Source organism: Cyrtonyx montezumae, unplaced genomic scaffold, assembly GCF_038088225.1.
Source record: "Cyrtonyx montezumae isolate F1298 unplaced genomic scaffold, pur_monq_1.0 scaffold_10, whole genome shotgun sequence".
NCBI classification, from domain to species: Eukaryota; Metazoa; Chordata; class Aves; order Galliformes; family Odontophoridae; genus Cyrtonyx; species Cyrtonyx montezumae.
In genome coordinates, this window is record NW_027071826.1 from 10691416 (window position 1) to 10713338 (window position 21923).

General features: G+C 37.3%; 1 protein-coding gene across 1 annotated transcript in view; it reads right to left on the reverse strand.

Moving 5' to 3' along the window:
- Positions 1-6258: 6258 nt before the first annotated feature.
- WDR25 (WD repeat domain 25) overlaps positions 6259-21923 on the reverse strand; it is a 61163-nt gene continuing 45498 nt past the window's right edge. Inside the window, exons 5-7 of the mRNA XM_065750217.1 lie at positions 8759-8929; positions 6891-7031; positions 6259-6499 (exon numbers count right to left, since the gene is read on the reverse strand). Of these exons, the coding sequence (XP_065606289.1) occupies positions 6278-6499; positions 6891-7031; positions 8759-8929 (534 nt within the window). The 3' untranslated portion in view covers positions 6259-6277. The remainder of the gene's footprint in view (positions 6500-6890; positions 7032-8758; positions 8930-21923) is intronic.

Here is a 21923-nt window from a genome sequence, read left to right on the forward strand (position 1 = left end):
ATAAACAAGGAAAGTATTCTATACATCATTAAGAAAATAGATTATTAAACATTGAACTCCTGAAGTAGAGAGGTCCAAATGTAAATTATATGAGAAGCTTGAATCCCAGGAGCATTGCTTTTAATAATGATACAATGCATGCCTCTGTTCCCTTCCCCATAAACCTTCAAAATGCCAATTACCTACGGCAGCACACAGCTTCTCGAGTGCATTCAGCTATTCATTTGACATTGAAGCAGCCAAGACCAGACTGCAATACCAGTGCCAGAGTTTACCTACTGAGAACTAAACAGCTGCAGGGCTGTACTGAGAGCAAAGCCCCAAACTTATGACAGATTTACCTTGTATAAAGGTGAAGTGTGGGCCAAAGGAAAACTCCATTTTGACTAGTGTCAAAATCACTTCTTGTCTCTCTTTTCTCTTATACTACCTTTCACCTGACAATATCACTCATTGTCCGAGCATCCTCCTTTTCCTTCTCATCTCTTATTATTCTTCAAAGCTTTCAGAGATTGCTCTTCTCACTGCATGCTGTTGCCTGTCCCTCCTGCTCTAGGTGTGCATCTCTGAAGTCAATCACATGCTCTATTTGAGCACTGTGTAAAAGTGTTTCAGCATTGAGTCAGACTATAGGATTTAGGGAACTCAGTATTAATCTTTTTTAAAATAATCCGTGGAATACAAATGGCATCAGATAAAAAAAAAGAAAGAGAGAGATTTCTGTATATTTTCAGATCTGTGCATACGATGCATCCTACAGGGTGTTTGAAATGATTCATCTCTTTTTACGTTAGAATGTGATTCACTTGACTGACATTTTGTTTCTGAGGTGTTAAAAAGGGAGAAAGAATCAGAAGTGAACAGAGCTTGAGATCAGTACGAGTGACCTGCGCAGAGATGTTCCTTCCTTTCATACTGCAGTAGGAACCCCATGTCTTTTTCCCCCACTGGTATTTATATTGCAGGAAAAAAAAATCTAAAAATTCTCTCATTCAACGCTATTAAATCAGGAAATTTAAAGGATGATTTATTTAAATAGAAGTAAATATCTGAGGATGAGTTTTGGGAGATGGAATATGGTTAAGGTTACACTTTCTCTTAAGCTCCTTTCACAAATTCAGACCTTGTCAAAATATTAAATTTCTGAGGCTGTAGCAAGAAAAAAGAAATAATCCGTGTCATAACTGAAGTTCACAGACTGCATGCTTCATATTAATGGCCTTAATTAAAGAACACCTTCATTTTTTGTACTCACAGCAGTTCATGATTTGAAATGGTTACTGCCTGTCAAGTAATTGCATACATTGAAACAAATAGCAAAGTTTAGCGACTTAACCATGCAAATTGAAAATTAACTGGATGGGGCTACCAGATCTTTTATCTTTACTTATAAGAAATTATCTTTGTGAACAAGAAAGATTAAAAAAGCAAGGGAAGAACCAAAATAACCCATTTCTGAAATAAGTTATGAAATTCTTTGCCTAATGTCCAATTTAGATCATTCCTCGCACCCTTTAAGGTAGAAGGGCTCTGCAATTTACTTGTAACACAAAACAGAAAGGTAACAAAGGAGATAGTTACACAGTGAAACATGAAAAAATAACATAGTTCATAGGTGAAAATAAATCCAAATGATAATATGAACAATTCTTCACTGCTTGTTTGCAAAGAGTAGCAGCAACCTGAACACACAAAAATTGATCTCTTAAGGCAACCAGGTCTGTTCCAGGGGCAGTACGATTAAGCACACATTACACAAATTGCTCTTCTAAGGACACACCTTCAATCAATTCACTGGTACAAATCCTACTCAGAATCATTACCTGAGTTTTTTGGCCTGATGAAAACTGGAGACAAATGGATCTAACCTGAAGCTGTCTGGACTGTCACTTCAGGCGTTTTCAACCTCAGTGAAAGTCAACCTTCTCCAAAGAACTCCTTTGAGAATTTTTAGATTGGTTTTAAGAGGCACTTACACAAAAACGAGAAAATGCAGCAATAATTATATTTGGAAGAAACTTCACCATTTTAAAAACACATGTTGGTATTTTCTAGCAGGCCTCTAAGTAAGACTATATAAAAGACTTCCCGGGACTGGCAGGGGAAGGCAAATGACTCTAATACCTTTAAATTTCTATCTTTCTTTCTATTTCTTTTTCCAAAAAGTGCACTCATGACAAACTATGATACATCTAGTAGGTAAGAGAAAAAAATCTCCAAGACAGTAATCAGAGATTGAAAGAAGAAAGGACAAGCAATGTGAGAATCTGCAGATGAAACCTTATTAAAACATTGGATGGTGCTAGGGAGCATGAATTGGACCAAAGCAGGCTGCTCGGGTCAATGCTTATAATTGTAAAAGCAAATAGTGTTGAAAATGCATGGAGGACCCTCAGTTGGAGGAAAACTCTGCTTTGTAAAGGGCAAAGCAAGGGGATTCATTTCTTCTCCTTATTGATGTGGCTGTTTTCCAGGCTCTGGGTCTAGGTAATATTAATGACTGGCAAAAGAAAAGCCTTCTAGGCTTGGAGTCATGTGTGAACAAAAGGGTGAAAGTTGAAGCAGATGACAAAAATGAACACAAAGGATGGATGGGCTTTAAGAGTTGATCCAGTTTCTACCAGTGTTGTCCTTGCAGACTTCCTGGGGAAATAACTAGCATCCATTTTAGTTGTGCTGGGCCATGCTGTCGAGAAAATTGACACTCTGCAATAAGCAGATAATGAAATGAAGGTTTAGTTTTCCTGCATATTTGAGCACGTGGAAAGCAAAGCTGTAACCCAAAATTGCTTGACAATAGGAATAATGACTTAGAGAATTGTTCCCACCCCTGGAAATGCTAAAAGCCAGGTTGGATGGGGCTCTGATCTGGTGAGTGGCAATCATTCCATGTCAGGGGTAGGAACTGGGAACAGGGCTTTAAGGTTCCTCCCAGCCTAATCCATTCTGTGATCCTGTGACTCCACAAAATCTGGAAAACAGAGAAAGGCACAAATAGAGCACAGTCTTCTCTTATTTCTGGCTGCCTTTCTAAGGACAGCAGGAACAAAAGCCTGAAAGCCACCAGTCAGAGAGCATCACAAAATGAAGTCTTTTTGTTTGTGGGTTTTTTTTTGGGTTTTTTTTTTTTTTTTGAAGATGAATATAGTACAGGCATATAGATTAGTACATAATTGAAAATAGGATGCTGAAACAAAGGCAGAAAAACTGAGGAGGAGTTAGGATTGTTCAAAATGAAGATTAGCCAAAAGCAGAACAAATATTTACAGTTGACTGCAATTCAAAATCACATACATCAGAACTGTGGAGACTTCGAGATCCCGTGATTTTTTTACCTTAACATTTTTCTCTGTTTTGCCAAAGTATTACAGCTTTAAATTTGGCCTTATTACTTTAAATTTGTCTGAAAGAGCCCAAATGTACAGAAAGTCATCCCTCTGTAATGCCATACCCTAACTTCCTCATTAAGCTTACAGTTGAGGTATACAGTGACTCACCAACAGTATTTCAGCTGAGTGAACGCAATAATCCTAATAACTGTCTGCTAATTAGCAGGTTTTTGAGATAAAGACACAGTTGAATAGCTTGCATCATCTAACACCCGAAATTAATAATGCTTCAGTAGCAAATAATAACATGTTAGAGATTGGTATTGTTACTTTTTGGTACAGTACAAAACAGATTAAAATGAACTCAGCTTGTTTATCTGCAAAGCCTAAGACCAATTCAAAATGGTGAAGATCTCTAGCTTTGCTCTAACACAAAATGCCCTAGAAAGCTCTTTATAAAGCTAGAAAAACTGCTCCTAAAACAAGATTCAAACATTTCTAGATTACAATTTTATGAATAAAATTAATTAACCAATAATTCATTACATTCTAAAAGCTTCATCTGACCATAATGATCCTTGTTTGCAGCCCAAACAGTATTTGGTAATTGCAGAACGATGGAGCAACGAGGATATTTTTTGATTACAGTTCATTACATAAGATTACAAGGAAGAATTTGTCTTTGAATCATAATGAAAACTTAATTGACACCACTATGCTATAATATTTCAAATGATTAAATTTCAGTCTCTGTCTTAATCAGTTTTATATTAGAAAGAAATTTTAACAAGATAATGCTGTGAACATAATTTCATTCCTTTGTAAATCTGCTGGCTGGATCTCATAAGTAATTAAAACTCCAGCCATCTTGGAAATAAAACACAAATGCAATTCCAAATTTAATATTCTTTAATATTATATAGTATAAACTTATTTTTTATTCCCTGACTATCTTTAATCACAATTTGTCATCTCCTTTTTCTCTTTCCCTAATAAATGGTGTAGAAGTTCTATTTTCAAGATAAATTCAGGAAGAATAAATGCCAGACACCAGAATCATGCCTCAGGACATAAGTTAAACTCAAGCAACAGCATGGCTAGAATTACAAGGGTGAGTTACTTTTCTATGCAGTATATGCAATGATTCCCCAGGATTCTCTCTCAAGATCTTCTATTGCATCCACAGGTGGTCTCAGCTGAAGGTGCTGAGAGCTCATTCAGATATATAGCATTCTTCAGGTAGGCTACAATGAGTTCACATTTACTTCAGAAACATATCTCTGTATTTAAGCATGTAACAGCCCAAGCTCTTGCAGAGATTAATAGGATGTATCGCATGAGTGCAGCACTGCCCATCCTTCATATTGACATATCAAGTGGCTGCAAGTCCTAAAGAGGTGGGAGCACCTTCAGAAAGGAAACAGAGCCACTCATGCAATGCCACACAACTGTGATTCAGCCAGCCCAAATACAGGCAACTAATGCTTTGTTTTCACCTGAACTGCTCCTCATAGAAAGATGCTATAGGAGAATCACATAAACACCAGCACCACAGGTTTAATTAGGAGTAACCATTCAAATCACAGAGTGAGTTATTTTTTGAAAGGTCCAGCTGGCTTGTGTGCTAGAGACACAGTTGTGAGAAATGAATAATTCAGCCTTATGTCAAAAATCTATTTATCAAACAAAGAAGCAAGAAATTGAGAAAAATTAGTAGTTATTTGCACTACCTCACATGGATCACTAAACAATGCTAAATGAACTCTGGTTTTGGTACAGATTTATCACTTACTACAAGGTAAATGAACATGGACTATATACCAGTGGTCTATGTTTTGCATATTTCTTAATTAGAATCTGCCATTCTCAAGAACTCTCTGATTTTTGTCCCTGAAAAATCCATTTCAAAAAGCACTTAAAAATGGTATATATAAAAAAAAAATCTCACCTTGCATTTGTGCCAATAAAAACAAAACAGAACATAAGATGCTACATATGAAAATGCAAGTACACAGTTATGGCCAAGTGGATTCTCTATTCACTGCAGAATATATCCCAGCTACAATCTGAATGTCAAAGAACATCCCCTGCACAGAATCGTACAAAGACAATTTTTTATATATAAATGACATTAAGAAGTATCGAGAAACGCACTGCATTTGCCATAAATCCAGGTAGCATATTAATTTTCCCACTCCCCTCACACAGTATCAATTTCATAGGAATCTTGAGTACTAACTTGTGGAGATGAACAGGAGTAAAACAATGAAGTACAGACACTTTGTATTAAATAAGTTTTATTTTTTTCCATTAAAAAAATACTTACAGTTTTGTTTTGTTTATATACAATCATAAATTTTAGTTCAAAACTCAGTCTTAAAACACAGGAATCTCGAAAGCAAAGGCTTGACTTGAAAATTAGCTCCAAGTTTCCCCTCTTAATACTAAGAGAGCATTTTACTATCGTCTGGGCTGGTAACATCTGCCTGTTAAAAGAGGCAGTCTCACCTGTCCTGTGACCTTCCCCCTTTTGCATGCAAGATGTTCTTTTGCCTTGAATTGTGTATCAAGAAGGAAATATACCATTGCTTGACTGACACAGGAGTGACCAGGGCAAGGAGCTACGCCAGTGACAATCTGGTTAAAGAAAGCTGAAGTAAAAGCTACATAAAAAGAGCAATAATTTTCTTCAAGTCTACATTCTCACACAAGGGTTGGGCTAGAATACTGGAACAATACCAGAATACTGGCACAAGAAGGGCAGAAATTTGTCACCAAGGCCCAGGGGAAGAGGGAGGGAGGGAGAGAGAGAAAGAGAGAGAGAGAACACTTCGTTGCTCAGCAGCTAAGTGCAGAATCCTCTTAACTGCATTATGAAAGCACACATCTAGTGGTCCAAGAAGAAAAGATAACAGTTTCAACGGATGGATGAAAAGTTATTTTGCTTGTTATTGCCAGATCTTGATTTCTCCAGCCCAACCAGCAGTTGCAAGGAGTGATGGCAATACTGGGTGAAATACTGTACTCACACAAGCTTCTCTATGTGCCGATAAAGTACGAACAACCTTAGAAGTATGGTAGTTGTAGAAAAAAACTCTGCCATCTGAACTTCCTGTCACCAACACTGTTCCATCTGGAGAAAACTCACAGCCCACTGCAAATCCTTCCACCTGTTAAAAAAAAAAAAAATCAATAACAGTGTAACTCCTGATTCTATCAGGGAAGTTCATTGTGATACACTGAAAAATGAACATAGCACTAAAAAAAAAATCACATTTAAATAAATACCCACTAAGAACTTCTCCTGGTTTATATTAAGACATAGCTTTACCAGGAACTTTTTTAATCAAGCTACTAAGTATCCAGAAAGCCTTTTAATAACTACGTTCTTCAAAGCGTATATAATTCAAAGTTGCACATGGGAAAGCAAAGGAAGGCAATTAATATCAATCACTGATTTATCATCAAGCACTATTAGCATAACATATTAAAGCACACAGGTACTTTGCTGTCTGTCTTGCTTCTGGTCTGGGATAATAACATTCTGGTGAAAGGAAATACCTTATGCCCTTCATATCTCTTCTTTTTGTTGATTCGGTAAGGTCGCTGGGAGGAAAACAATGCCATGTAATTCCCATTTGTCTGAGCAACAAATGTAGAGTCTCTTGGGTGCAGAGCCAGACTTGGACAAGTGTAACGCTCCTGAAAATAATTATTAAGAAAGTTTTGTCGCTTGAAATAAATTGCTTGTTCAAATGAACTAGGTTATTTTTTGACAAATAGAGTCATCTCCATAAAGATACTACAATCCACAGAAAGTCTTACAAAAGTCAAATATTAAATAAAATAAATAAATATTATATAAAATAAAAATCTATCCCAATTTCCTAGCAATTGAGCAAAATCCCACCTTCCTTTGCACTATAATTATACAGCAGAACTGCCAAAGGATAGTACACAAAGTTATTGAGCCATCACCTTCCTGCTCAAGGATAACTATAGTTCAAGTGTGAAAGTAAATCCTCTTCATCCATACCCACTTGCCATGTGGCAGGGTGGGAAAAGTATCAGACTGATTTTGTTACGGTGCTTGGAAGAGAGGAACTGGGAGGGCAGTTCTGGATATCACCAGGTATTGGACACAGAAATCAAACAGCATTAGGTGTTGTGCCTGGTTGACACAGAGCTGCACGATTTGCATGGGGGAAACTGAGTCTAACCTGAAGGAGTCAGAAATCACCACCCAATCTGCAAGAGCACTGTGCTCTCTCCTGTACTGGGTATTCAATAATAATGGGTTAGTCTGGGGCTCAATTACTCATTTATCATACAGAGAAGCAACAGATGAAGTCTTATTGGGACCTATTTTGTTTCAATTCACATGTCCTTGCCCACTTTGAAGGGTTCAAAAGTGACGCTGAGGGAACTGAAACATTTTACCAAAATCATTTCCAGTTTCTGTTTAGTTACAGAGTAGAAGAGGGAAAAAACTGTCCAGTTCAGAGACTGTTTCAGCCCACAGAAGGTGGGCTGTATGTACTTGCTGTTTGTTTCTTTGGTAGTGGATATAGGGAGGTTGTTATGAAAGACAGCCTTCTTTGATTCTGAACCTGATTACTCTGTACTTTATTTATTTATTGCTCTCTTTTTTTTTTCCCTGCCAATTTAGGATTATGAAATATTAAATAGCAGACAAAGACATAACTACAAAAATTAAACATGAAACAATCCCATTAGATCACCTACTACACCTACTACATGTCCTTATCAGTAGAGAACCGTTCATTTCAGCCAAAAGCATCTGTATACAATCCAATCATATTATATTACATCGGATATTAAACTTGGATTTTCAGAAAAGTCCCTGGGAGTTGGAATTATCTATTAACTTCCTTGGTAATCTCCTTTGAAGCTGTCAGCCTTTTCAGAAAATTTAGTCCATTAAATATCTTGCTTGGAGAGATTACTGTACCTGCACTGATAACAGTAATTTTTGCCTCTGTGATTATGCCATACAAGATATGAGTATGCATGTATCAGGTTGCTGTTATAATGCAAATGTTAAATTTAATTTGTCAATAGTCTTCATTCCAGCTAATTAAAAATGTATCATTTTGCTATATTTGTCATAGACCACTGGCAAGCTAAAATAGCACTGCAGTGCTCTTTCCTAAACATGGCTTAGATGTTAGTGAACAAGCAATGAAAATAAATACTTTTACCCAATGAGATCCATCAGTTTTCCAAGTATTTTTAAAGATTAAATAAAAGTTGTTAAAATATGAAATAAATAATCCTGCAACTAATATTTAGAGCAATTATATATCATACAACGATCTTATGAAAAAGCTTCTGTTGTGATTTTTTCTAAAAAAATCAGCAAGCATGTACTGCATCATGACCTGAACAACAACAGATGTTAATCTTACATGAAAAATCTGATTGGAAATTTTTGCAGCACTTTGGAAGTCCCATGCAATGATGGTACGATCAGCTGAGTCTCGGCTTACTGCGTCTGTGCTTGTAAGAAATTCTTTTCCTTCAGAAAGAAAGAGTATATCCAACGTTTGTTGAACTGCAGCTTTGTACACTCTTGTCACCTAGTGGACAAGAAAGTTTGTTATTTTTGGACACATTAGAAGACCATGATAATCTACATTCTCGGTATTAATACCTAATTAGAAGACCATGATAATCTACATTCTCGGTATTAATACCTATCTCAAACCAATCATACACTTTTTAATATGTGAAAAAATATTTTATTTTTAAATATTGAAGTGCTAGCATATCAAATAGTTTGGTAGTGTACGTAAATAGTTCAAAAACTGCAAAATAACATGAGATAGAAAAGCAAGCAGTTTGCACAATTTATATATTCACTTATATACACAGAAGAGCCTGTTACACATTCTTAAGGAATTAGAGTTGGATTCAAAAAGAGTTGTAGATGCTACTGTGCTGTGAGATGAGTCTACACAACCTCTCTTCTGTTTTATGTACTCAGTGCACTCTGAGGATCAGTTCGGAGAATTCTTCTTTCAGGAAATCTTACAAGTTTATCTTTTGTTTGTTTTGGGGTTTTTTTTGTTCTCAAAATCTTCAGCTAGTTACAGAGGCAGGGACAGGAAAGCAACTATGTTAGCAGGGATTTTAAATTTAAAGGATATGTCAGGAAGTAAGTGAATATTCTTGTTGATCATTCTAGGCTTAATTGTAAATCACTGTTTGACAGGGAAGGAGTGAACTGGAGAATTCAGGACTCGCAACCCCCTGCTGCTGTAGAGGGAAGCTTGCGCACCTAGTAGGTACACACAGATGTGCTTCAAAGATGGTCCTGTTTTTCTCCTTTGCAGAAGATACCTCAGTTCACCCAGGACTCCATCTGACACCCTCTCCTGAAAAAAAGGAAACCCAGGCAGGGCTGGCTCCTGTGAAGTGCTGCCAGAGATGGGGATAGCAGTGACAGCAATGCTTTAAGGACTCAGCAAGCATCCTGCCTTTTTCTGTAGGGAAACCAATCCCCCACCTCCTACTTCATCCACCCACCAAGGCTCTGGCACAAGGCAGCCTGTGCTGCTGCTAAAGCAAAGGCACTTGCAGCCACTCTGCAGAGAACAGGGGACAGCAGGAAAACAGTTGTCAGTGCTTAGAAGTATGACTGGGCTCTGGAGTAAACAGTGTGCCTCATGCAACAGCTCCAATTTTGTGATTAATTCACAAGAGCAATCTCCAGAGAAGATTAAGATATGACAGCAAATACCAAAGTTCCCAAATCATTTTCCCAAATCAAAATACCTTTTAAGTATTTCCCTCATGTTTCCCTGTTGCCTTCTTCTACTGCCCCAGTGTCAACAAGCTCATTGTCCTAAGAACAAGACAAGATCCTCCTTTAGGACTTACACCACAGAGAGCTAGAAGCATGTAGAAATGGATCCTCAGCCACAGGACTGAATATTTCAACAGCCTGTGAAGTAGATCTAAAGAAGTGCAAAAGATTTTGAACTACTCTAAGGAATTTATGAATAATTTTAATTTCCTTTCTTTCCAACTTTCTTCATGAAATCTACATCTGTGTGTCTACTTTGAATCATGAAAATCAATACCTTTGATTTTCTTTTCTGATTTACCTCCACTGAAGAGAGACTTCAAGGCAAGTGGCCAGACGAAGTAGTTCATCTCTGAATATTCTGATCTTTAAAACTAGGACACTGGAAGACTCCTAGTTATTAACATCTGAAACTTTCTTTTCAAAATAGCTAACACGTAGCAGCCGCCATTTCCTACACCGTGTTCAGAGATTAGTCCTTCTTGCAGCCTCATAGAATTACTAACTGAGCAGAGAGACTGCTTGCAATATTATACTGAAACAGTTCTCAGTGCTGTGAGGTATTTCCATGCCTGCCTAATGTCTGTAACATAGCATATGGCTGCTGAGTTCAGGGGCCCAGTGCTCACAGAGATATGTAAGAACAGATACTTTCAGGAAAAAAAAAAATCAGGAATTACAGAATCACAGAAATGTAGGGGTTTGAAGGGACCTCTAGAGATCATTGAGTCCAACCCTTCTGCAAAGCAGGTACCCTACAGTAGGCTGCACAGGTAGGCATCAGGAAGGTCTCAAATATCTCCAGGAAAGAAGAATCCATGACCTCCCTAGGCAGACTGTTCCAGTGCTCTGTCACCCTCACTGTGAAGAAGTTGGTGCAGAACTTCTTATGCTCAAGTTTATGACCATTTCTCCTTATTGTGTCCCCATAGACTGCTGAAAAGAGGTTGGCTATGTGGCCCTTTGACTCCCACACTTAAGATATTAATGAACATTAATAAGATCAACTCTGAATCTTCTTTTCTCAAGGCTGAACAGACACAGGCTGCTCAGCCTTTCCTCACAGGAAGAGATGCTCCTGACACTTTATCTATCCTTGTGGCCCTGCGCTGGAGGGCCTGTCCTTTTTGTCCCGGGGATCCCTGTCCTTTTTGTACCGGGGAGCCCAGAACTGGATACAGTACTCCAGGTGAGGCCTCACCAGGGCAGAGTAGAGTGGATCACCTCCCTTGACCTACTGCACGTGCTACTTTTAATGCACTACAAAATCCCATTGGCCTTCTTGGCCACGAGGCCACACTGCTGGCTTGTGGCCAACTTGTCATCCACCAGGACCCCCAGGGCCTTCTCCTCAGAGCTCCTCTCCAACCTGTACTGATACTTGTGGTTATTCATTCCCTTGTGCAGGACTCTACACTTGCTTTTGTTAAACCTCATCTGGGTTCTTGCTGCCTAGGTCTTGCTGCATGGCAGCACAGCCTTCCCATGTGTCATAGACTTATCCCAGCTTTGTATCATCAGCGTACTTACTGAGGGTGGATACTATTCCCTCATCAAGGTCATCAATGAAGATACTGAAGACTAGACCCAGCACCAACCCCTGGGGAACACTGCTAGTCGTAGGTCCCCCATTGGACTCTGCACTGACAATCCCAACCTTCTGAGCTCAGCCAGTCTCTCAGTTCTTAACCTACCTCACTGTTCACTCATATCTTACATTATAAGGATGTCATGGGAGATGGCATCAAAAGCCTTGCTGAATTGCAGTGAAATATCCTAAATTATAACTCCGCTTTATCCTTTAACTACTAAAGGAAAAACAATTTACCACATCAAACAGCACAAGAACTTCTCAATTCCTTGTCTCAAGCTCTAAATCTATGACAGTCTGGAAACGTTCAGAATGACCTGATCCTACTGCACATAGAGAGATACTAGATGATCTCCTGAGGTCCCTTCCAGCTCTGCTTCCTGTGATCTCAGCAGGTAGAGGTATGGCAGCAACTGTTCCAAGTGTTTTTCTCAGATTCTGTGAAATGTAGTTTGGGAACATAATGTTTGCACTTAGTGAAGAGCCTTGGTCATGCAAGCACACTACACACACTCCAATAACATCAATAAGATGTAAACCTGCAGACAAAAAAACCAGCACATTTTTCAGCAATATGCCTGCATTTTTAAGATAGAGAATATACAACTGTGCTGTTGCACGAGTCAAATTTTTCATCCTAGGAATTTGCATAATATGCAAAGCAATTAAACTTTGTGAAGCCAAAACTGATATTTGCATATTTATAGCTTCCACTTTGTCTATGGAGAAATCACCATGCATAGCTATTTCTTCACCAAGTTATAAAAGGAAGCCCATAGTTCATTAGTAAAGTAGAAAATCAAGCTATTTCATAGGAGCTGGGAAAAAAAAAAGAAAGAAAAAGAAAAGTTCAAGCAAATACACTAAGTTTATAATATCTGCCTGTAATGTGAAATGCAAAACCATAAAGAATCTCAACAGCTGTAAGAACTGTAGGAGAACTGAAATACGTTGTAACTTGTGAGGAGGAGGAACAATGGCAGAGGGAAGCTCTACCATCTCCATACAGGTAAGGAGGCAGCAACATTTGCAGAAGTGACAAGTTCCAGTCAGGAAGATTGGAGAACAGAGAAGCACAGACATGTGTAGAAGCAGCAACACAGAGGCAAATACAAAGTTCAATGCATTCCAGAAAATGTAAAAAACGATATAGAGCAATAAAAGATAAAATCACAGAGATTCAAGGCAGTGATTCCTTAATTCTTCTATATTTCATATATGGAACCATCTCAGACATAATGCTTGGGTCTTCAGCTACATGAAGTCTCTAAAAAACCCTTGTGAAATGTAGGTACCCACACACATACAGTGACACCATCACCACTACAGGTTAGTGTAGGGACTTGTTCTAACACATTTTTGGAGCAACACATATGTCAGTAAGAAACTGAAGAAATATTTGTGTCCAGATGTGGAGTCTTCAGTATAGAACAGACATAGGCGTTTTGGAATCCAGAGGAGTGCCACAAAAATGATCAAATGGATGGAACACCTCTCCTATGAGGACAGGCTGATAGAGCTGTGGCTGTTCAGTCTGGAGAAGAGAAGGCTCAAAGGTGACAAGACAGTGGCCTTTCAGTATCTAAAGGGGAGCTGCAGGAAAGAAAAGAACAGACTCTTTCAGCAGGGTCTGTGGTAACAAGACAAGGGAAAATGGTTTCAAACCTAAAGAGGGTAGATGAAGGTTGGAAATAAGGAAGAAGTCTTTTACAGTGAGGGTAGTGAGGCTCTAGAACATGTTGCCCTGAGATCTGGTCCTGGAGACTTTCAAAGCCAGCCTGAACCAGGCTCTGTGCAACCTGATCAAGCCATGGATGTTCCTGTTCATTACAGGGGAGCTGAACCAGATGACCTTGAAAGGTCCCTTTCAACTCTAAGGATTGTATGATTCTATGGCAACATGGAAATATTTTTTAAGTTTTGCTGAAATTCAGTATGGCTCTTACATAAACTGCCATCAATTCAAACATTTTCATTGCCAACTATCAAAAATACCTGCTTGTCTGCTATTCAATAAGATATCCAAACAATTTACCCTGTGCATCTTAGCTCTATAATAGGAAAATGTCATTAGAGAAACTAGTGAAGACATTTTCTCTACCTTTGACATGTACCTCAGAAAAACTATGCTATTTAATCATAAAGCACGTAGTAAAAACTGACTCAGAGAACAATAAATTAATAGTTTGAATAGCAGCTGGGAACTTGGTACACATAGTATTTAAATTCTACTGTAAAGATGGCTTTCAGAAATAACTAATTGTAACACCCATGCTCTGAAAAGTACTCATAATTAAACCTTCTTTGTTCTACCTTAGTCAATAATTCATAACACGCCCGCAGAACTTGCTTGGGGAGAGCATTGGTTTTCCTACCCAGTTGACTTTAGTTTGCTAATAACAAACTTTCGGTCTTCTTCTATATTCAGATTTATTGCCCATAAGCACTGGAAAACCACAATCTACTTGTTGAAACGATGCACTTCTGGACACAGAAGAAATGCTTGCAAAAGAATGGCCTAATAGTTTCTAGTGTCAACACAAGTTAACATAATAATAAGGCTTCTTTACAATGGCAACAGTTCATGGCTGCAGGCATTCAACAAGTATGGTAATTTAGGCAAATTAAATCATTTTCAAGTGGATTCTTAAGGCTCCTGGGATTTGAGAAACATGCTGTGATGCTGAACTCAAGGTATATATTTTGTATAGATGTTCTGTAATACTTCTCTGCATAAAATATATGCAGCACCTATTATTTTGCTTCTCAGGAAGCTCAAAGCCTCCAGAAGAGCACCTCAGTGCCTGGGACCATCCCAATTCTGTGCCAGTGATCCAGGATCTCCCTTCACCTCACGCTCCTCAAGTCCCTCAAGCTTTAGGCATGAAAAAAGATGTATCTGCACTGTCATTCCCTGACAATTAGGAGGTCTCAGAAAAATCAAGTCTCAGAAAAGATCTGATAGGACTACAGTCTATCTGGGTGGTCATTGTCGTGGTGACTCAGCACCACACAGTCATTTGCTCACTCCCTCTATTTCCCAGTGAGATGGAGAGAGAATAATAATAATAATAATAAAATAGATCTCATGGATTGATATAAAAGTACTTACTAAGACAAGGAAAATAGCTATGACTATATTTATACATGAATGTATATAACAAGATATGCACAAGCAATTGCTCACCACTCCCTGACCAATGCCCAGTTAGCTCCTGAGCAGTGGAAGAGAGCGAGATGAACTCTTATCCCCTTCAAAATTCCTTCACCTTGATATCACATGGCATGGAATATCCCTTTGGCCAGTTTAAGTCCATATTCTGTTCCCTCCCAGCTCCTTGGACCCTTCACTGTGAATGGTCTTGGCTCTGTACAACACTGCTTAGGAGCAACTATTTACCAAATTTGTTTTTCCAAAATTGTGTTACCAAAATTGTTTTTCCTCCTAGGACCAAAACATAGAAACATACCAGACACTGAAGACAACAGTTCTGTCCGAGCTGAAACAAAGACTATCACAGTAAAAATTAATCAGCAGTGCCATGGTTTTCAACCTGTAAAACAGCCATATCTTTTTCTTCTACTTTCTTGAATTACCTTTTTAGATTGAGTACCTTTGCACAAAACACTTCTTCCTATTGGCATGATGTCACAAACAAGTACTCAACATGTTGCATCACTACTAGTAATAGAAAGTGCATTTCAACATTAAAATAAGTAAAAAGTAAAGTAAAAAGTAAAGTAAAAAGTAAAGTAAAAAGTAAAGTAAAAAGTAAAGTAAAAAGTAAAGTAAAAAGTAAAGTAAAAAGTAAAGTAAAAAGTAAAGTAAAAAGTAAAGTAAAAAGTAAAGTAAAAAGTAAAGTAAAAAGTAAAGTAAAAAGTAAAGTAAAAAGTAAAGTAAAAAAATAAAACAAAATAAAAAAAAAAATCTCATCTTTTACTCCTCTATACAGTAAGCCATTTGTGTTGACAGGAACTAATGCTTATTACAGGTTATTTAAACTATGACAAGAATAAGGTGCCAAGGCAGATGACTAAACTTTGCTTTGTATTTCCACACTCACAATAAAACCACAACTATGTGACAAACACAGCTTGTGTCTTTGATTTCCAACTAAAAGATGCAGCAGCTGTTTTAATCAAAACACATGGTAACAGGAAGTAGTTTCATGTTCCTTTAAAGTATTTCAACACAAAAATGGTATATAGCATAAAAGAGATGCGTTTGCATGAACACCTGTATTTCAACAAGGCCAAGTTCAAGGTCCTACATCTGGCTCAGGGCAATCCCAAACATGATTACAGGCTGGATAAGGAGTGGGTAAAGAACAGCTCTGCCAATTACATGCATTTGCAGCCCAGAAAGTTAATCAAATACTGAGTTACATCAAAAGAAGTGTAGCTAGCAAGCCAAGGGAGGTGATTTCCTCTACTCCATTCTCGTGAGACCCTACCTTTAATACTGCACCTAGGTCTGGAGTCTGCAGAATAAGATGTGGACCTATTAAGAGTAGGTGTAGAGGGACATGAGTACGATCAGAGTGCTAGAGCACTTCTGCTAGGAAGAAATGGCTGAGAACGTTGGTGTTATTTAGCCTAGAGAAGGCACCAGGGAGGCCTTATTGCAGTCTTTCAGCACATAAAGTAAGATGGGAGGACTTTTCATCATAAATGTTTCTGCATACTCAGAAAGGATATTACAATTTGAAAAGATATGACAAGGGGAAATGGTCACAAATGAAGGCATAGGAAGTTCTGCACAGATGTGTGTGGGAACTTCACAGTGCAGTGATGGAGCACTGGCACAGGTTGCCCAGAGAGGCTGTGAAGTTTCCTTCTCTGGAGATATTCAAGACCCACCTGGATGCCTACCTGTGCAACCCGGGCTAGGGAGCCTGTTTTGGCAGGGGGGTTGGACTCAATGATCTCTGGAGGTCCCTTCCAACCCCTACAATTCTGTGATTCCATGATCCTGTGAAGATATGCCATTCTGCTCCTAAAAATGTATGCAGATCAAATTTCTCTGAAATTTTTATCCGTAGACTCAGTAAGGAATTTTCTCTGATAGTGAGAGAAGAATAACTTTAGTTTTCTAAAGCACTGAATAAATCATCTGATTTTAATTACATTGTTCCTCATAATACCACAAGTACATGACAATGTATTGGCTGTTTCCATAGAAACCAGAAGTACAAGTTGTTCCACCAATTTCTACAGCCTTTTCTCATATTTACATGCTATCCAGAGACAAATTCATTAGGTTTCCTAAATACATGCTACTTAAAATGATTGCATCTCATCTTAAAGAAATTGGAATAGAATGTTTCCAAGGAAACAAAGGTACTGCACTTGTACTCTAAAGTTATTAGATTTTTAAAATGTGCTTTATTGACTTAGGCTTATTTTTTATAAAATCAAGTGCAGAGATATAGATGAACAGTAATAAAGAGGATCTTTTTTTTCTTTTTTTTTTTTTAAGCATAAAGCAATATTGTAGATAAGCAGAGTTAAATCCTGACAAATAAACTAATATGGGTGAAAAAAAAAAGCCCTGTTGATATTTTGGCCTTTGTTAATAATAAACTCTGTGCATTTCTCATCTAATTTTAAAAGCTCTAAATAACCATTTCCACCATTTTTCTAGTTAATCACATCATTCCTAAGGCCTAACTTTCAAGAATGAGAACCCTGTGTACATCTCCAAACCTAAATTTTCCTTAAATTTGCCTGTCACTGCAACCAACTGACTTCATATTCATCCTTTTGGATACCTCCCTGACAAAACTATTATTCAGCTCTAAAGGCTACATCTTTATATTCTTTTTACTCATCCCATCTGTGCTAACTCAGTAGCTATTTTTTCTGCATGATATTCCACTCTTTTGTTATTGATGATTTTGTTACCATACTATCTTTTCTAATAATATTTATTTTGCAACACTTAGGTTAGTGTTTTTCCCTACCTTTCCCAGTTTATCTAAACCTTCTAATGAAATGCATAAAAGATTGCCTTAGAGTGACACCAAGTAAGCTTTATTTCATTTTTTCCTATATCTTTAACTAATCTCTTCTTCACAATCTGTTCTGTGACTGTGTCAGGCCATTCTATTGGTTCTCCACTGCCTGCTTTGCAGTTAACTTGCATTTATGGAGGTCTAGAACTTCAAATATTGACTAAAAATCAGAATTAGAAAGAAGCAGAGCCATAGTCTTCACACCTTTTGCTTATTCCCTCCTCAGATTACATCAGGACTTTCTGTGATGACAGCTGTAGCACACAGGTCTCCCCAAATTTCCAATAGTTCTCACTGGATTACAAGACAAAGCACATTATCAATAGATTAGGGCTAGGGTCCCCCATCTCTGAGTTTAAAAATCTGATCATACCCAATAGGTCAACAAAGTATTCTTCAATTTTCAGCAGACCTCCCCCAGATATATTATGGACTTCCCTAATTTTAGATATTTACGTGAACAAGAAGCAGTTAATGAATGTTTACAAAACATTAAGAGTTTCATAAAAAACAATGTAAATAAAAGGTAAAATTCCAAAATAGTTACATGGATACATTCAGAAAATTTAAATGAATATTCAGACACAAATTCATGAGAGCTGTATGTCCTTTCAGCAGAGCTAACAAAATCCTTGCTTTATTATATCTAAACCTTCCTGACATATGTAAATAAATCTCTATTCAGACTGACAATTCACTCATTATTTAGGAACTGAGCTACTTTAAAAGTAATATCAGTACTGTACAGTTACACTTGAAGTCTTGTTCCGATATTACAACTGTATAATCTTGGGAATTCAAATAAAAACAAGAAAAATATCTGTAATCTTATTTTCCTTTGTGAATACAAAGTTCTTAAGCATTGAGCTAACAGATGTAAGTCTCAACTTTTGGTATTCAAAGGAATATAAAAATTTCAGGTAGAATAAATAAGTTGTTGGAACATACATTGTCTCCTGACTTAAAAGCTAGTGTAAAGCCAAAAGAGAGTGATTGTGAAATCCAACTAGCTTGCGCTGAACATCTTAAGACATTTATTGACAGTTCGAAGATCAGGAGTATCTTTAAATTTCATAACTACTTTAACGTCTTGGTATTCCTGTTTTTGTTGCACAATTTCTTTTTACAAGGCCTTATACAAGGTTTTTTCTAAGTTCAGCTCCATGGTCCATGGGGATTGTTCAATATCCTGCTCTCTCCTTGGTTGACACTGCAGATATCTACATTTTTGTTTTCATTTATTTGTCTGTTAACACAGCATCTCACTTAGAAGTTTTCCAGTTTTCACAAAGCCTCTATAAACATTCTCCAAATATTTCATAAATATAGTCAATCCATTATACAGCATTATAAGGCCTCCAGAACACCCTCTTCTACAGAAAGACAAAACCAGGTTTAACACAAAGAAATAATGCTATAACAGATCTGCACTTTCTATTCAACAGCCTCTTTTATCCTTTCTTTTTCCACGCTTTGATTACTTCTCTCTGTAATTTTGAGAGGCTTGTATACTTTACATTTCACTGAGCTGTTAACAAGCTGTTCCATCCATTCATTTTTCAGCTTAGTTTTATCCTGAAGATTATAGCTTTCTCATTGTTCTTCCATTCCTTATCTTGCTCAATACCCAATGCTACATTTGAAATCATTTTGCCTATTTGCAAAAAACAGGGGTAGTAATAAATGCCTTTCAACATTCCTTTTTTTTATCTGCCTTTCTGATTGATAGCACACTGTACATTTCTCAGTGTTTTAGTAGCTAAAAGACTGCCCCAAGTTTATCTTCATACATTTTCATAGGCACTTAAAAATCCAATTTTTATAACATATTAAATACATGAATAAATATTAGCAATTTATGCTCATAAATTTGAACTTCTGTTAACAATCCATCACTAGACAAAATAAAAATGAGATATTAATATTCAGTTTAAAAAGATGGGGGGTGCTCCGAAATTAATGCCTCCTGTTTTATGTTGGCCAACAATCCCAGAGGCAGATGTTGGTGGCATGGCAGTAGAAGCTGAATCTTCCTGCCAATATTCCATTACATTTTCTCTTCTCACAACATATGGCAGCAGAGCAGCAGTCTGACAAAGCAAAGATATGTCATAGAATTTCTCTGTGTGGAAAAAAAATGGGACCCTTCGACATGCATTAATGCTTGCTGAATGATCATGGAGACCAAACACTGTATGTGAGAACAGTAAGGCAATGGGTGATGTGTTTCAGCAACCACAAATGCGATTCACATCCGTTGGTGTAGATTTGTGCAAGTGCAAGCTTTTAGTTCATTACTGGTAAAAATGTATGGCGAATAGTGGTGACTATGTTGAAAAATAGTCTTTGACAACTGAGAATTTGATCTATCAAATAGTATTCTTGAGCTCTATGTATCTGTTGTAGTTTCCATGGAAATAAATTGCAGACATTACTTTCAGTATGATCTATGTACCACCATCAATTATTTTATGTCATTGTCTATCAGCAGAAGGCTTTGATGTGATCCACAGGCATATGAAAGTCCATTTAAATCACTGCATACATACATGTATAATTGGACAATAGGTTTTTTTTTAGTAGCTCTTCCCTCTGAATTTCTTTGAAATTCCACCAAAAATTCACTCATTCTTCAAATATGATGATTACTTTCCCATATATAGCTAAATCTAAGATGTGCAAGAAGATAGCCTTTTTAAAACACATGCATGCATTCTAAAGCATGACCTGTGAAACTGAATTACCAACAAATGCCAAAATAGAGTTTTCAATGTGAAATGAGTTATAAGGTTTAGGATGCTTATTATATTGACAAAATATGCTGCAAGGCCTGAAAAGGCTATCTGAAGTATGATAATGGAATCAAAATAATTGTTACTTCACCCACACAGCTGTTCCAAGCCGAATGACAGGTTAAAGCACTTAAAAGAAGAAGCAAAACGAAATGAAAGCTACTGGAAACTTAAAAAAGAAAGAATACTGGAGAAAATCTTTTGATAAATTACTATGAAAGCACTTGAAAGATACTAAAGATGTTTGCATCAAAACTGAAACTAAGTGACAAGACACCTCAAACATCTATTTAGGTAAATGCAAATAGCACACATTAGAACAGGATAAATGTCAACATATTGGGCAGTACACATTATCTAATCTTGAATATGACCTTAAGTCATAAGATGGAAAAGTACAAAAGCAAAACGTTCTTAGATCACGAAGTAAGGTAACAACAGAAACTGAAAACAGGAATGTGTGAAAAATCTATTGAAATTCCACAAACGAGGGAGAAACAGGCATGACATAGTGATGAGAGGTATGATTGGTGCCTAACAAGCATACTGTTCCGTGGCTGAGAATTTGAAATGTAACTGTTATTCCGTGGAAACGAGGCACATGAGATACCATTCTGCAAGAGGAAGCCAGAAGCAGCTAATTCATTGTTTAATGTTTTTCCTCTCTTCTCCACTCCATTCTGATCTTAACCATCCACTCAGTGCACATACAAGCTCTAAGTTTTTCAGATCAAAACACCATTTTAGAACCAGTACAAACGTTAGCGCCTAACAGTTTACACCCACCATTGAGCTACAGCTATGTTAAATGGGAAAACAAAGGATAACAAAAACTCCCTCCTTCCTTTGGAAACATTTCATGGTAGGAGAGCAGGCCACACTGCTGCTTTAGTCAGTCACAACACGTACAGAACTTCATGGCTTTTAAACTAACACACCAGAAAAACAGATCAATATCTGTTAGGAGGCTAAACCCACTTTTTCAATTTTTAAGGTGATTAAGCAGTGTTCCTTATCAAAATTAATACTCCTAATGGGCTGCTTTACCTGACAGATTTCTGACTGATGAAGTTACACAAGAATAGAATTGTTTCCTAATGAAAAAAAGCAGGTAACAACTTCTAAAAACTCCCCAAGATTACCAGGTACAGAACCTGCTCAGAAGAAATAAGGTGGTGGGATTTTTTTGGTTCTTCTGTTTTTTATTTCACTGGCTTAAACCTTTCTTATTTTACCTGTGGGAATAAACATTCATTCACTTGTTTGTTCTCTTGGAAAGTAAATTATTCCCTTGTAGAACAGTGGGATATTTCCCTTACCTCTTCATTAGCACCAGTTTATAGAAACAGTTATGCAAAATCAGAGCAC